At 47.0% G+C, this 13,615-nt stretch overlaps 1 protein-coding gene across 3 annotated transcripts in view; it reads right to left on the bottom strand.

Annotated features, from left to right (window-relative positions):
• ADAMTSL1 (ADAMTS like 1) overlaps positions 1 to 13,615 on the bottom strand; it is a 943,111-nt gene that overhangs the window by 31,022 nt on the left and 898,474 nt on the right. For all 3 annotated transcript variants that reach the window (XM_075594935.1, XM_075594947.1, XM_075594940.1), the window contains one exon: positions 13,324 to 13,458. In XM_075594935.1, coding sequence (XP_075451050.1) covers positions 13,324 to 13,458 — 135 coding nt within the window. The remainder of the gene's footprint in view (positions 1 to 13,323; positions 13,459 to 13,615) is intronic.

Here is a 13,615-nt window from a genome sequence, read left to right as displayed (position 1 = left end):
AAACATGCTCTATTGATGATGTACATGTTTTGGAGGTTGATATTAATAAAGGTGGTGTAATAGGCACTGGGGTGTCCGCTTTTTTTTTTCTTTCAATAAAGAGATTGGTGTGTCATCATACAGTGATAATGCAACATATCACAGAATATCCCTCCATAACGCACCAGCATGCGCAATAACCCCTGCTACCGAATATCTGTAGATAATGTCTCCTATTCAAATATCTAAGCAAACACTGCCCCTATGCAAAAAGGCAGTTTTGGAGCAATATTGACGAACAGAGCAGCTTTCCATCTAATTGCGTCAAAGTATTAAGCCCTTTGCTCCACGTTTTTGCCGCACGTAGTAAGCTGCTTGCGATTTGGGGATCTTCAAAAAAAAAGGGAGGGGTGATAGGGTGGAGTTACATAACACATTAAAATGAGATGCATCAAATGATGTACTTCTGTATGTCCCTTTTTGTCTGGCTTCTAACACCGACACCAGGTGTACAAAACTGGTTCTTACATTTGACACAACTGCTGTGTGCAAATGAGTGCAGTGAGTCAAAACTCACTTTTATGTTTCGAAAATGCCTTTGTATAGAGCCCCCCTTAAAAGGATAACATAGAGGCAAAATATTTGGACGCACTGACACTGATGCATTTTCACAATGCTTCTCTCGCGTCTTAATTTAATATGCTGTGACTCCGCCTTTCACGTAGTCAGGAATATGGAAGCACCATTCATTTGGACGGGGCTGTCATCTTCCTGAACCCTGACAATGAGGAAGAGGGCTTTGCAGCATATTGAAAAGGGGTCTCAGACTGTGTCAACTTGACTGCAAAACCGAGCTCCGTTCAGAGCCACCACTGTTTCTTATTATATTGTTTTTCTTATTCGTTTCCAGAGGTCACTAAAGTTTAGATTTATTTGCATCCTTCCAGGAACCCAATATAGTTTTCCAAGGAATGTAGATATTTCTTTCCTATGATAAATGACATTATTAATTGTATTCGCATTCTGTGGCAGATATGTAGCTTTCCTGAAACAGCCAGAGCATTAATTATTTTATGATCATATTGTACATAATTTACAAGCCATTACTGCATATGGTTCCAGCAGAGATTGCCGAATCCCCCGGAGAGCAGTCGAGGGGCGAGTATGTACACATTGGGGAAGAACAGAATGCACCAGTGTCCGCTGACAGCCAAGCCAAATGTTTCAAGCATTGCCAAGAATAAAGTATATGTTCAAACTTGCAGAATTGCTGTTGGCGATTTAACACAAAATAGCTTTATTACTTGAACTATATTATTTTCCTTGCACTTTTGGGGTAGATTAGTATTGTAAACAAAGTTAAAAAAAAATGTGGGACCAGGCAAGTGGCATTGTTCTTTTAAGACATATGAAGCCATATTTATTAAACCGTGCTACTCCATAAGAGACCTTGCAACCCTAGAAGCCACCAACAGTCTTATCATAAACAAGATAAGGTGAACACTGTCCTGTATGATCTAAAACAGGAGTACGCAACCTTTTGGAGCTGCGCCCCCCTGCCTGCTCCCCCCAGTGCTCGCGCCCCCTTTCCCTTTTTTGACGGAGTCAAATGACACCGCGGGGTCATGTGACGTGACGGCACATGACCCTGCAGCGTCATTTGATGCCACGGTGCCATGGCGACGGACGTCAAATGCTGCCGCGAGGTCATGTGACGCCACATCATTTGACGCCGTGTTGCCATGGCAACGCGTCACACCAAGCCTCTGAATCTCGGTAAGTTGAGTTGTAGAGGCCTCGCGCGGTCACCCGGCATTTAATTTAAATGCCATGTGAAAAAGCGCAGAGCCTCTACAACTGCCGCGCCCCCCACCCCCCCTGGAAAAATCTCACGTACCCTCAGTTTGCGCACCCCTGCTCCTCTAAATCATTTCGTTACTATGGAGACAGTAATAACATATTTTAAAATACTTCTTTACATTTGATTTGTGCAAAAATGGTGTCAATCAACTACATTTTACCAAAAATTTGCATCAGGCAGGGCCGCCGACATGGGGGACGGGGAGCGGGCCCCAGCTCCCTGCTCTCCCCAGCTGCTGCCTCCTCTTCCCACACCATCCTGTATCTCCCGCTGGATGTCAGGCCCGGCTTCCAGTGCACACCGACGGGAAAGAGAGGACGGTCTGGGAAGAGGCAGCAGCAGCCGGGGAGAGCTGGGGTCTGGTGGCAGCGGTAACTAGAATTCAGTGGAAATTGTATTTGGGGGGGAGGGGGGTGGTAATTATATTTGTGGGGGTATTTGTATCTTGGGGTAGTAGTAGTAATTTTATCTGGAGGGTAGTAGTGGTAATTGGCTCTGGGGTTAATGGTGTCTGTATTTGGGGGGGGGTAGTTTTACATTGGGAGGGGGTATTGTGTGTGTATTGGGGGTGTGTGGGCAGTGTGGAAGGGGGAATTTTATGGGCCCATATCCAAGTGGCCCATTATAAGTGGCATGACTACTGAACAACTGAAGTTTAAAAGGAAGGAACTCTTACCCTAATGGATCTTATCCTTCTTCTCTCCTCAGGTAAAAACCAATCTCTAAATCTCTAAATCATCATTGAAGCCTTTGCTGTGTGTATTATATAGTATATGCAAGTGATCCAATGCTAGGTAAAAACCATCTCTAAATCATCATTGAAGCCTTTGCTGTGTGTATTATATAGTATATGCAAGTGATCCAATGCTAGGTAAAAACCATATTTGAATGCTGTTTTCTGTCTACCCCTAATCAAATTAAGTGTTGCCACCTAGGCAGGGAGCACCCTGTGTAGAAAACCATTTGTTTGAATGTGCCTCAAATGTGCTAATTAAGCAGACAGAACCACACTGTCAGGTGACTTTTTAGGCCTATATAAACCCAGTCAGAACAGCTAGTCTGCCTGCAGCCCATATCCAAGTGGCCCATTATAAGTGGCATGACTACTGAACAACTGAAGTTTAAAAGGAAGTGGCCCATTATAAGTGGCATGACTACTGAACAACTGAAGTTTAAAAGGAAGTGGCCCATTATAAGTGGCATGACTACTGAACAACTGAAGTTTAAAAGGAAGTTCAAAAGAAGTGAGGAAGAAGTGGACACCCCATCTGGCCCTGATTCCTGCATTTGAACTACGCCGAAAAGGAGGATATCATCAATACCAGACTGCATCATTACTGCTGTGATGCTGCCTTTACCTTTTATATTTGCTGTGACTTCACTTCTTCTCAAATTATGCACTTCTTTTTACCAGCCTCAGTATGTCTCTACCTCCATTCATATATCTCCATCTCTCCTTCCTTCACCACTTCTCTGTTCACATGAACTCCTTTATTACTTGCGTCCTCTGACACCACACAGCTATATCCCCTACACTAAAAAACACCCCTACAAATCATCCTCACACATCCTTTTTCAATCCATGCTTCTCCTCCTTGCTTCTGGGGATATATCTCCCAATCCTGGTCCCTGTCTTATTCCTACATGCGCTCGTCCTCGCCTGCCAACTGCAACCTCTAGTCCTTCTGGTGTCAACCCCTCCAACCTCATACCCATCCCCTGCCACCCTCCCTCCTCTCTCCCTTTCTCCTGTGCCCTTTGGAATGCTCGCTCCCTCTCTAACAAGTTCCTCTCTGTGCATGACTTCTTTCTCTCTCACTCCCTGCTTCTCTTTGCTATAACTGAGACCTGGCTCACTCAGTCTGACTCTGCTCTGGAAGCTGCCCTCTCCTACGGTGGCCTTTCCTTCTCCCACACTCCGCGCACTGATGGCAGGGAAGGAGGTGTGGGGCTCCTGCTCTCCTCTCTCTGTCGTTACCGAACCTTCCTATTCCTCCCTCTCTTGCCTTTCCCTCCTTTGAGGCTCACACTGTCCAGATTTTCTCTCCTCTCCCTGTTCATGTGGCGGTCATCTATCGCCCACCTACCTCTACTCATCCCCCTTCTGCCTTTCTCTCTCACTTTGAATCCTGGCTCTCTTTCTTCCTCTCCTCAGACTCCCCTGTTCTTCTCCTTGGGGACTTCAATTGCCACATTGATGACCCCTCTCTCCCTTGGGCTTCCCACTTTCTTTCTCTAACCTCAACAGTGGACTGCAGCCAGCACCCACAAGGATGGCCACTACTTAGACCTGGTTTTCATTAAGAACTTCTCTCTCTCCGATTTCTCCATTTCCCCTTTTCCTCTCTCTGACCATCATCTCATCTCATTTTCTCTATCTCGCTTCTCCCCTTCTCCACCTCCATCTACACCCCGGTTCTGTAGAAACCTGCGCTCTATTCACTTACCTGACTTTGAGTCCACTTTACGCTCCTCCCTCTCCTCTCTCAGCTCCGCTACAGACCCCGACAACCTGGTCAGGAACTACAACTATGTCTTGACCTCCTATCTTGATCTACATGCCCCACTTTCTCTCTGCCGCACTCGCCCTTCTAACCCTAGACCCTGGCTAAATTCCCACACACACATGCTGCGTTCCTCCACTCGTTCCTCTGAATGCCTCTGGAGGAAGTCTCACACTCTCGCAGACTTCCTTCACTACAAATTTATGCTATCCTGTTTCAACTCTACCCTCTCGCAAGCTAAACAAGCCTACTTTTCTGCACTAAACAACATGCACAAGTCTAACCCACGCCGACTGTTCTCTGTCTTTGATACTCTACTCAAACCACCCTCAGCTGCCTCTCCTTCCTCCATCTCCGCTCAGGACTTTGCTGACTATTTTAAGGAAAAGGTGGAATCCATACGTCAGAACATCCCCTCTGTTTCTTCTTCCCATCCTACACCTCTTCCTAACTCTCCTCCTGCCTTCCTTGACTCTTTTTCCACTGTCTCAGAGGAGGATGTGTCGCTGTTGATCGCCACTTCTCCCTCTACCACTTGCCCTCTTGACCCCATTCCCTCCCATCTCCTAAAACCTCTTGCTCCTACTATAATCCCTACGCTCACACACATTTTTAACTCCTCCCTCTGCTCTGGAACCATTCCATCCTCCTTCAAACATGCAACAGTCATACCATTACTCAAAAACAGCAAGCTTGACCCTACCTGTCTTTCTAACTATCGACCTGTCTCCCTCCTGCCTTTTGCCTCTAAACTCCTTGAACGTCTTGTATTCTCTCGCTTGCTCCATTTTCTCAACACCTATTCTCTCCTAGACCCTCTACAATCTGGCTTCCGCACTGCTCACTCCACGGAAACAGCCCTCACTAAAATAACTGACGACCTCCATGCTGCCAAAGACAGAGGACATTACACTCTGCTCATATTACTCGACCTCTCTGCAGCATTTGACACCATGGACCACCCTCTTCTCCTTCACATTCTCCATACTCTTGGTATTCGGAACAAAGCTCTATCCTGGATCTCATCCTACCTCTCCCATCGTACTTTCAGTGTCTTTTCTGCTAACACCTCCTCCTCCTCTATTGATCTCTCTGTGGGGGTACCCCAGGGCTCTGTCCTGGGACCTCTTCTCTTTTCTCTGTACACACTCTCTCTAGGTGACCTAATAACATCTTTTGGGTTTAAATATCACCTCTATGCTGACGACACACAAATATACTTTTCAACACCTGACCTTACACCTGCAATAGAGACCAAAGTTTCTGAATGTCTCTCTGCTATATCATCCTGGATGGCCCTCCGTCGCCTTAAACTCAACATGGCTAAAACAGAGCTCCTCATACTTCCTCCCAAACCTGGCCCTACTACCTCCTTCCACATTACTGTTGGAACTACGATCATCCAACCAGTAGCCCAAGCATGCTGCCTAGGGGTCACACTCGACTCCTCTCTCACATTGGCCCCTCACATTCAAAACATTTCAAAAACCTGTCGCTTTTTCCTCCGCAATATCACAAAGATACGCCCTTTCCTCTGTTGCTCGACTGCTAAAACTCTGACTCAGGCCCTCATTCTCTCCCGTCTTGATTACTGTAACCTCCTGCTGTCCGGCCTTCCTGCCTTTCACCTGTCTCCCCTACAATCTATCCTAAATGCTGCTGCCAGAATCACTCTACTCTTTCCTAGATCTGTCTCAGCATCTCCCCTCCTGAAATCCCTCTCCTGGCTTCCAATCAAATCCCGCATCTCACACTCCATTCTTCTCCTCACTTTTAAAGCTTTACACTCTTCTGCCCCTCCTTACATCTCAGCCCTAATTTCTCGCTATGCACCATCCCGACTCTTGCGTTCTGCTCAAGGATGTCTTCTTTCTACCCCCTTTTTATCTAAAGCCCTCTCCCGCCTTAAATCTTTTTCACTGACTGCCCCACACCTCTGGAATGCCCTTCCCCTCAGTACCCGACTAGCACCCTCTCTATCCACCTTTAAGACCCACCTTAAGACACACTTGCTTAAAGAAGCATACGAATAGCACTGTGAACATTCTGAACACATGATCCATAAAGCTTGGCCCCCTGCAGATGCACTTACCAGAACTCCCTCCTCCTGTCTCTGTATGTTCTCCCTACCTACCAATTAGATTGTAAGCTCCTCGGGGCAGGGACTCCTCTTCCTTAATGTTATGTTTGTCTAAAGCACTTATTCCCATGATCTGTTATTTATATTATCTGTTATTTATTCGATTACCACATGTATTACTACTGTGAAGCGCTATGTACATTAATGGCGCTATATAAATAAAGACATGTGGCGGTCATCTATCGCCCACCTACCTCTACTCATCCCCCTTCTGCCTTTCTCTCTCACTTTGAATCCTGGCTCTCTTTCTTCCTCTCCTCAGACTCCCCTGTTCTTCTCCTTGGGGACTTCAATTGCCACATTGATGACCCCTCTCTCCCTTGGGCTTCCCACTTTCTTTCTCTAACCTCAACAGTGGACTGCAGCCAGCACCCACAAGGATGGCCACTACTTAGACCTGGTTTTCATTAAGAACTTCTCTCTCTCCGATTTCTCCATTTCCCCTTTTCCTCTCTCTGACCATCATCTCATCTCATTTTCTCTATCTCGCTTCTCCCCTTCTCCACCTCCATCTACATACAATACAACAATGGGTATTGGGGGGAATTGTGTGTGTGGCCAGGGCAGGAGGGGGATATGAGTGTGAGGAGGGGCGGGAATGAGTGAGAGGGGGTAATTGAGTGATAGAGGGGGAGAGAGAGAGGAGAGAAGGGATGTAAGAGAGGGAGGGGGATAGTGAGTGAGGACGAGTGAGAGAGGGGGGAAAGAAATACAGGTGTGAAAGGGGAGGGCTCGCAAGTTCGCTGATACGGAGGGGGGGGGGAGAGCCTGGAGATCTCTCAACAATCAACTACATTAAACTTATTGAACATGCCATTGTCACTTTGGTTATAGGAATGACTGGCCTTTTGGACAGTGAGGTAAAGCTCTTTATTTTAGAAAGATCCAAACAATATACTGTATTTGCAATGAAATGGGAAGGAGGAGCAGATTTCTACAAGAAGCAGAATTCTAAAAAAAAAAAAAAAAAAATCCTTAATAATAGAATTGGAAGTTTATAACTAAAAAAAATACATGCTACTTTGGGTGTGAAAGTTAGGAATGTAGTGGAGTCCATCCCACATCTACTCCTGGAAATAAGAAGATAAGACAACCATCAACATTTACATGACCCTTTCCCTCACTGCCTAAACCGTTAGCAGATTCACCAACTTAGTCTCGGACGTGCCAACAAATGTTAACATTTTGCAAGACTTAGGCTGAGTTTATAGTGGAGAGTGGCCGTGCTCTCCAGCGCTGATGCTCACCTCTCGCTTACCAAGCGGCTGCTTTTCATGTTCTTGCCCATCAGACAGAGCGTGTGCTCTGGTAAGCGGGGCTTGTGGGGCGGAGGCGGGGCGGGAGGCGGGACAGGGATCTGTGTGATGGATATGTATGTATGTGTATATATATGTATGATATATAGGATATATATAGATATATCCAATATATATATTATATATATATATATATATATCTCATTTAATATATTCCCTATATCCATGGATATAATGGATATTTATATATATATATATGGACCCCGAATTAAAAAAACATAATAATGTCAAAAAAAAAATTTGTACACTGCACACACAACACACTGCACACACTCACTACACACACAGCACTCTCACAGCACACACTCACTGCATACACTGCACACACACAGCACACTGCACACACTGCACACATACAGCACACTGCACACACTCATTGCATACACTGCACACATTCACTGCATACACTGCACACACAGCACACTGCACACACAGCACACATAGCACCAGCACACAGCACTCTCACAGCACACACTGCACACACACAGCACACTGCACACACTCACTACACACACTCACAGCACTCTCACAGCACACACTCACTGCATACACTGCACACACACAGCACACTGCACACACTCACTACACACACTCACAGCACCAGCACACAGCACTCTCACAGCACACACTCACTACATACACTGCACACACACAGCACAGCACACAGGGAACAATGGCCGCTAATGTAAGATAATTTCTGTACTGCGCTCTGATTGCAGGCTGTGCGGTCACGTGACCACACCTCCTCTCCAGCAAGCACAGAAACACAGATTTGCCTGTAGCTGGAAGCTGAGCGAGGTTCAGCAAGCGTGAGCAAGCAAGCGGAAGCTTTCACTCAGAATGGCACCATAACATATAATGGGTCTCTGAATATATGCTAAGCGCGCCTCAACAAACACTACGCCACTATAAACATAGCCTAAGAAATCTAGCCCTGGAAATACAGTAGGTACAGCTCAACCCCCTTATAACGCTGTGCTTGGGGTCCAAAGAATCACATCGCGTTATAAGCGGATCGCGTTAGAAATAATGTACAATTATATGCATTGTACAATAAAGTATTTAAGATACCAATAATCGTGTTGTAAAGTATTCATAAAGACGAAAATTGGGAGCCACGCTTGCATCGCGTTGTAAGCGAATTCGCGTTATAAGCGAATTCGCCGTTATAACGGGTTGAGCTGTATTGTGCTGGAGAGTGTGTGTGTGTATGTCTGTGTACACACAAATATGCTATTTTAAATTTGTATTTTATAATTTTACATGAATACAGGTTTACAAATGTAAAGTAATGTATGTGCATACAATTAGTTTGGTGGATTTTTTGTCTGTTGGTCAATGAGACACATTGATTTGGGACAAGTCTAAACAAGGCTGACAACTCACATTTACAAACACATGCTAAAAATCTGTTTTATAAGCTGCTGCTCCCCTCGTATAATCATTGAACCAATTATTTTTCTCTTAAATGTCTATACCAGCGTTTCCCAAACGGTGGGTCGCGACCCGGCACCGGGCCACGGCACCAAAATTGCCGGGTCGCAGCGAGGCTGGCCGCGCGGTGTCTCCCGTCCCCCCTGCTCAATTTTAAAAAAATGCCGGCGATTTCCCCCTGCGGTCCCGCGCACTTGCGCAGGGCAAGCAGGGCCCGCTCCCTTCCTCCCCCCCCCGCTCCCAACGTGGGACGGAGGAGGAAGTACCAGCTCCTCTGCGGCCCGCACGTTACGTGGGACGTAGGGGGAAGTTCAAGCTCCTACTGCGGCCCGCTTCCCCCCGCAGCCAGCTTCCCGAGCTCACCTCCCGTGGCACCACCTCCCGTCCCCCCAAGCCCACCTCCCGTCCCGGGCAGCAGGAGATATCGGGGGCAGCAGGGGAAAGCGTCCGGCGGCAAGGTAAGTCACCCCACCCAGTCACTGCCTCCCACCCAAGTGCTCCATGTCCCCCTCCCACCCACCCAAGTGCTCCATGTCCCCCTCCCACCCACCCAAGTGCTCCATGTCCCCCTCCCACCAACCCAAGTGCCCCATGTCCCCCTCCCACCCACCCAAGTGCCCCATGTCCCCCTCCCACCCACCCAAGTGCCCCATGTCCCCCTCCCACCCACCCAAGTGCCCCATGTCCCCCTCCCACCCACACAAGTGCCCCATGTCCCCCTCCCACCCACCCAAGTGCCCCATGTCCCCCTCCCACCCACCCAAGTGCCCCATGTCCCCCTCCCACCCACCCAAGTGCCCCATGTCCCCCTCCCACCCACCCAAGTGCCCCATGTCCCCCTCCCACCCACCCAAGTGCCCCATGTCCCCCTCCCACCCACCCAAGTGCCCCATGTCCCCCTCCCACCCACCCAAGTGCCCCATGTCCCCCTCCCACCCACCCAAGTGCCCCATGTCCCCCTCCCACCCACCCAAGTGCCCCATGTCCCCCTCCCTCCCTCCCTGAAAGTGCCCCTGGTCCCCCTCCCTCCCAAACCACCCACCCACCCAAGTGCCCCTGGTCCCCCTCCCTCCCTCCCACCCACCCAAGTGCCCCTGGTCCCCCTCCCTCCCTCTCTCCTACCCACCCACCCAAGTGCCCCTGGTCCCCCTCCCTCCCTCCCACCCACCCAAGTGCCCCTGGTCCCCCTCCCTAGTGCCCCTGGTCCCCCTCCCTAGTGCCCCTGGTCCCCCTCCCTCCCTCCCACCCAAGTGCCCCTGGCCCCCCTCCCTCCCTCCCACCCAAGTGCCCCTGGCCCCCTCTCCAGTCACTCACATCCGTCGTTGCCTGTAATTCACTGTTTGTGTCTGTGTGGGTATAGGGGAGAGCGAGTGTGTGTGGGTATAGGGGAGAGCGAGTGTGTGTGTGTGTATCTGTATCAGTGTGCGTGTGTATCTGTGTGGCTGCGTGTGTGTGTCAGTGGCTGCGTGTGTGTGTGTCAGTGGCTGCGTGTGTGTGTGTCAGTGGCTGCGTGTGTGTGTGTGTGTCAGTGGCTGCGTGTGTGTGTCAGTGGCTGCGTGTGTGTGTCAGTGGCTGCGTGTGTGTGTCAGTGGCTGCGTGTGTGTGTATCAGAGGCTGTGTATATGTATCAGTGTGTGTGTCAGTGGCTGCATGTCAGTGGCTGCGTGGCTGTCAGTGGCTTTGTGTGTGTGTGTATCAGTGGCTGTGTGTGTGTGTATCAGTGGCAGTGTGTGTGTCTGTGCAGGCCCTATAGGCCAGTATAGGCGATAACATTTTTAGTGGGTCACGAAGGAGAAGTTCAAAAATAACCGGGTCACGGAAAAAAAAGTTTGGGAAACCCTGGTCTATACTATACATATCTTTCCTCTTAAGTTCACATATGACATTCTGTGAACGACTTTGTATGGCCATACATATCATCATTGTGTGTCTAGCGCTGACCGTGACCAAACTCCCTGTTTTGTTCCTTAATTGGGGGACAGTCAGTGTACAAAGGTGATCCTATGACCTTGCATTCTGGCAGTAAAAGGGTAAACCTAAGTGACGCATTGGCTAACGTGACACTCACCCTTTCTCTCTGATGCATGTGCATCCCCATACACACACATGAAGCAAGTGGACCAGCAATGCTAAAATTTACTGTGGATCTTTAGAATGGACCACAGTAAAAAATCATCAAATCTAAAATGCTTGTTTTTTTTGTGTTCTACTATTAAAAAGCATGATAAAATATTTATTTTGTCCATGCATGCCACTGAATGCAGCTTTAAGAAGCAGAAGAGGTGAATGAAAGGGTTCACCGTGCAGTAAAATGGCACTGTATGGGATTTATGGAAGGTTGGCTAACAAAACAAATGTTTAGGAGTGTCCCACTGGCATGTTCCATGCCAGAGAGGTGTAAAATGAAATGCAATCCTGAGCAGCACGCTGCAAAACCATGAGAAACTGACACAGATGTCAGCCTCGTGGATAAATAACAATACAACAAAAACACTACAAGCCAAATAAAAACATACCAAGATATGCTTTCTTTTAAGTGCACGGACAAAAGAGGTTTGACTGCCCCCAGGACTCTATTTTCCTTCTCTAGCCTTCTCGTCTAGCTTCAAATCCCCATTTAAAGGCCTGCGGTTGCAGCAATGGCACTTGGGAGCAACGAGCAGTATATATCTGTTCAAGTCTGACCGAAAACAGCAAACCCCAATGTAATAGAAGACAGTGGGACACATTTACTAATGCCATAAGATATCTTCTGGCACTGGAAGATAGTAGAGGGGGAACAGTATGGACTAAGGTGCTGAGAGACTTCTCTGATATGGAGAAGTGGTTTTGCAGCATTTTGAATACAGACCGAAGTTACGTCCATATAACCAGTGGTTGACAAATCACCAAAAAATCTATTCGCCACACAAAAAAATCTACTCGCCACCTAGTACCAAACGTGTGCTGCTTGGGCCAATATTTACTCGCCCGGGGGTTAAATCCACTCGCCCGGGGCGAGCAAATGTATAGGTTTGTCGAACACTGCATATAACGATAGACATAAAATATATTAGAACAAACACACAGAGTCTGGACAAGTGTCTGGACATTTCCTTGCTCCACGGTAGCCTTTGGGACACTATCATTTTTTTCTGCCACTGTTTATATCAGTTACACCTAGCTGTGGCATTAGGGAGTTATTTTCTCATGTTTTTCTCCCTTGTTTTCTCTGCTGACTCCTTGTTTACAGTTTAGTCTTTGAGGGGACCCCACCTCTGCATATTTTAGACATTTATTTTCTGTCTTTCTCTGGCTCTTTATTATAACTGCTAAGGTTTAGCCACCATCTTCTGGCTACACAGCATCTAGGGTATTCATTCATTATATTTTCATTGTTGCTCTTTTTTCTGTGTTTACTTGGGTTTGTGTAGATATTGTTTTTTTCAGACATTTGTATTATCATGTGTTGCTGATCGGCCGATCTCCATTGCATTTCCAGGGGAAATTATTTTCCCCTGGATTTGCATTATCATACCTATGTATTTTGCATGTTGCATATTTTGGGTCCCTACATTTTATTGTGTATTCTTTGGTTCAGCAGTGTTCAGTTAGTATGCCTTTAGGTATATTTTAATATTATTCTTGTGTTTTGTATTGCTAATAAAATCCATTTTGTACTTTCACATATTTTTCGTGTGCTTTCAACAAACCCTCTTTTTTTCTTTTTGTGTTCGTATAAAATATATTAGATTCATTTATTTCAGAGCTTGGTTTGGGGTTCATAAACTAGATACAATTAGGTTATGGTGGGTAAAAACACGGTAGAGAGTACAGCAAATATAGACTACCCATGAGTGTGTTTTCATGTCTTAACCTCTGTATGCAGGGCCACCGACATGGGTGACTGCTGGGAATCTTGAGGGCCGCCTTGTCTATTAACGTTCCGGGTCACAGCACAGAGTAGCGGCCCTGCACAGCGCCCCCTCAACAAACCCCCAAAAAGTTAATTTTTATACTCTGCAAATTAGGTTCAAGTAATGTCAACTGACCAAGTCTTAAACATTTTATCACACTTGGAATTTGTACACGTTCTCCTACAGTACTTACCTATCAGCGCTGAACCCCCAAGATTAACCAACAGCTTGTTTCCAAGAAGGGAGGCAAGCACAGCTGGTGCGCCTGGCCCAATTTCAGCCAAATACATTTCTAGACTTTCAATTCCATTAGCATTCTGGGAGGGACCTGGGGAAGTTAGAAAACTTAATATGGTCTGTGAGTTTCTATCTAAGGAGAGAAAGCACATACATATGTACAGATCAAAATTAGCTTCCCGTAAATCTCAACGTTTATCTCCATTTCCACCTCTGTTTATGTGATTTCTATATTTGTCAATTAAATG

Source organism: Ascaphus truei, chromosome 1 (genome assembly GCF_040206685.1).
Source record: "Ascaphus truei isolate aAscTru1 chromosome 1, aAscTru1.hap1, whole genome shotgun sequence".
Taxonomy (NCBI): Eukaryota; Metazoa; Chordata; class Amphibia; order Anura; family Ascaphidae; genus Ascaphus; species Ascaphus truei.
The sequence above is the reverse complement of the archived record's forward strand: the minus strand, read 5'-3'. Positions and strand labels throughout refer to the sequence as shown.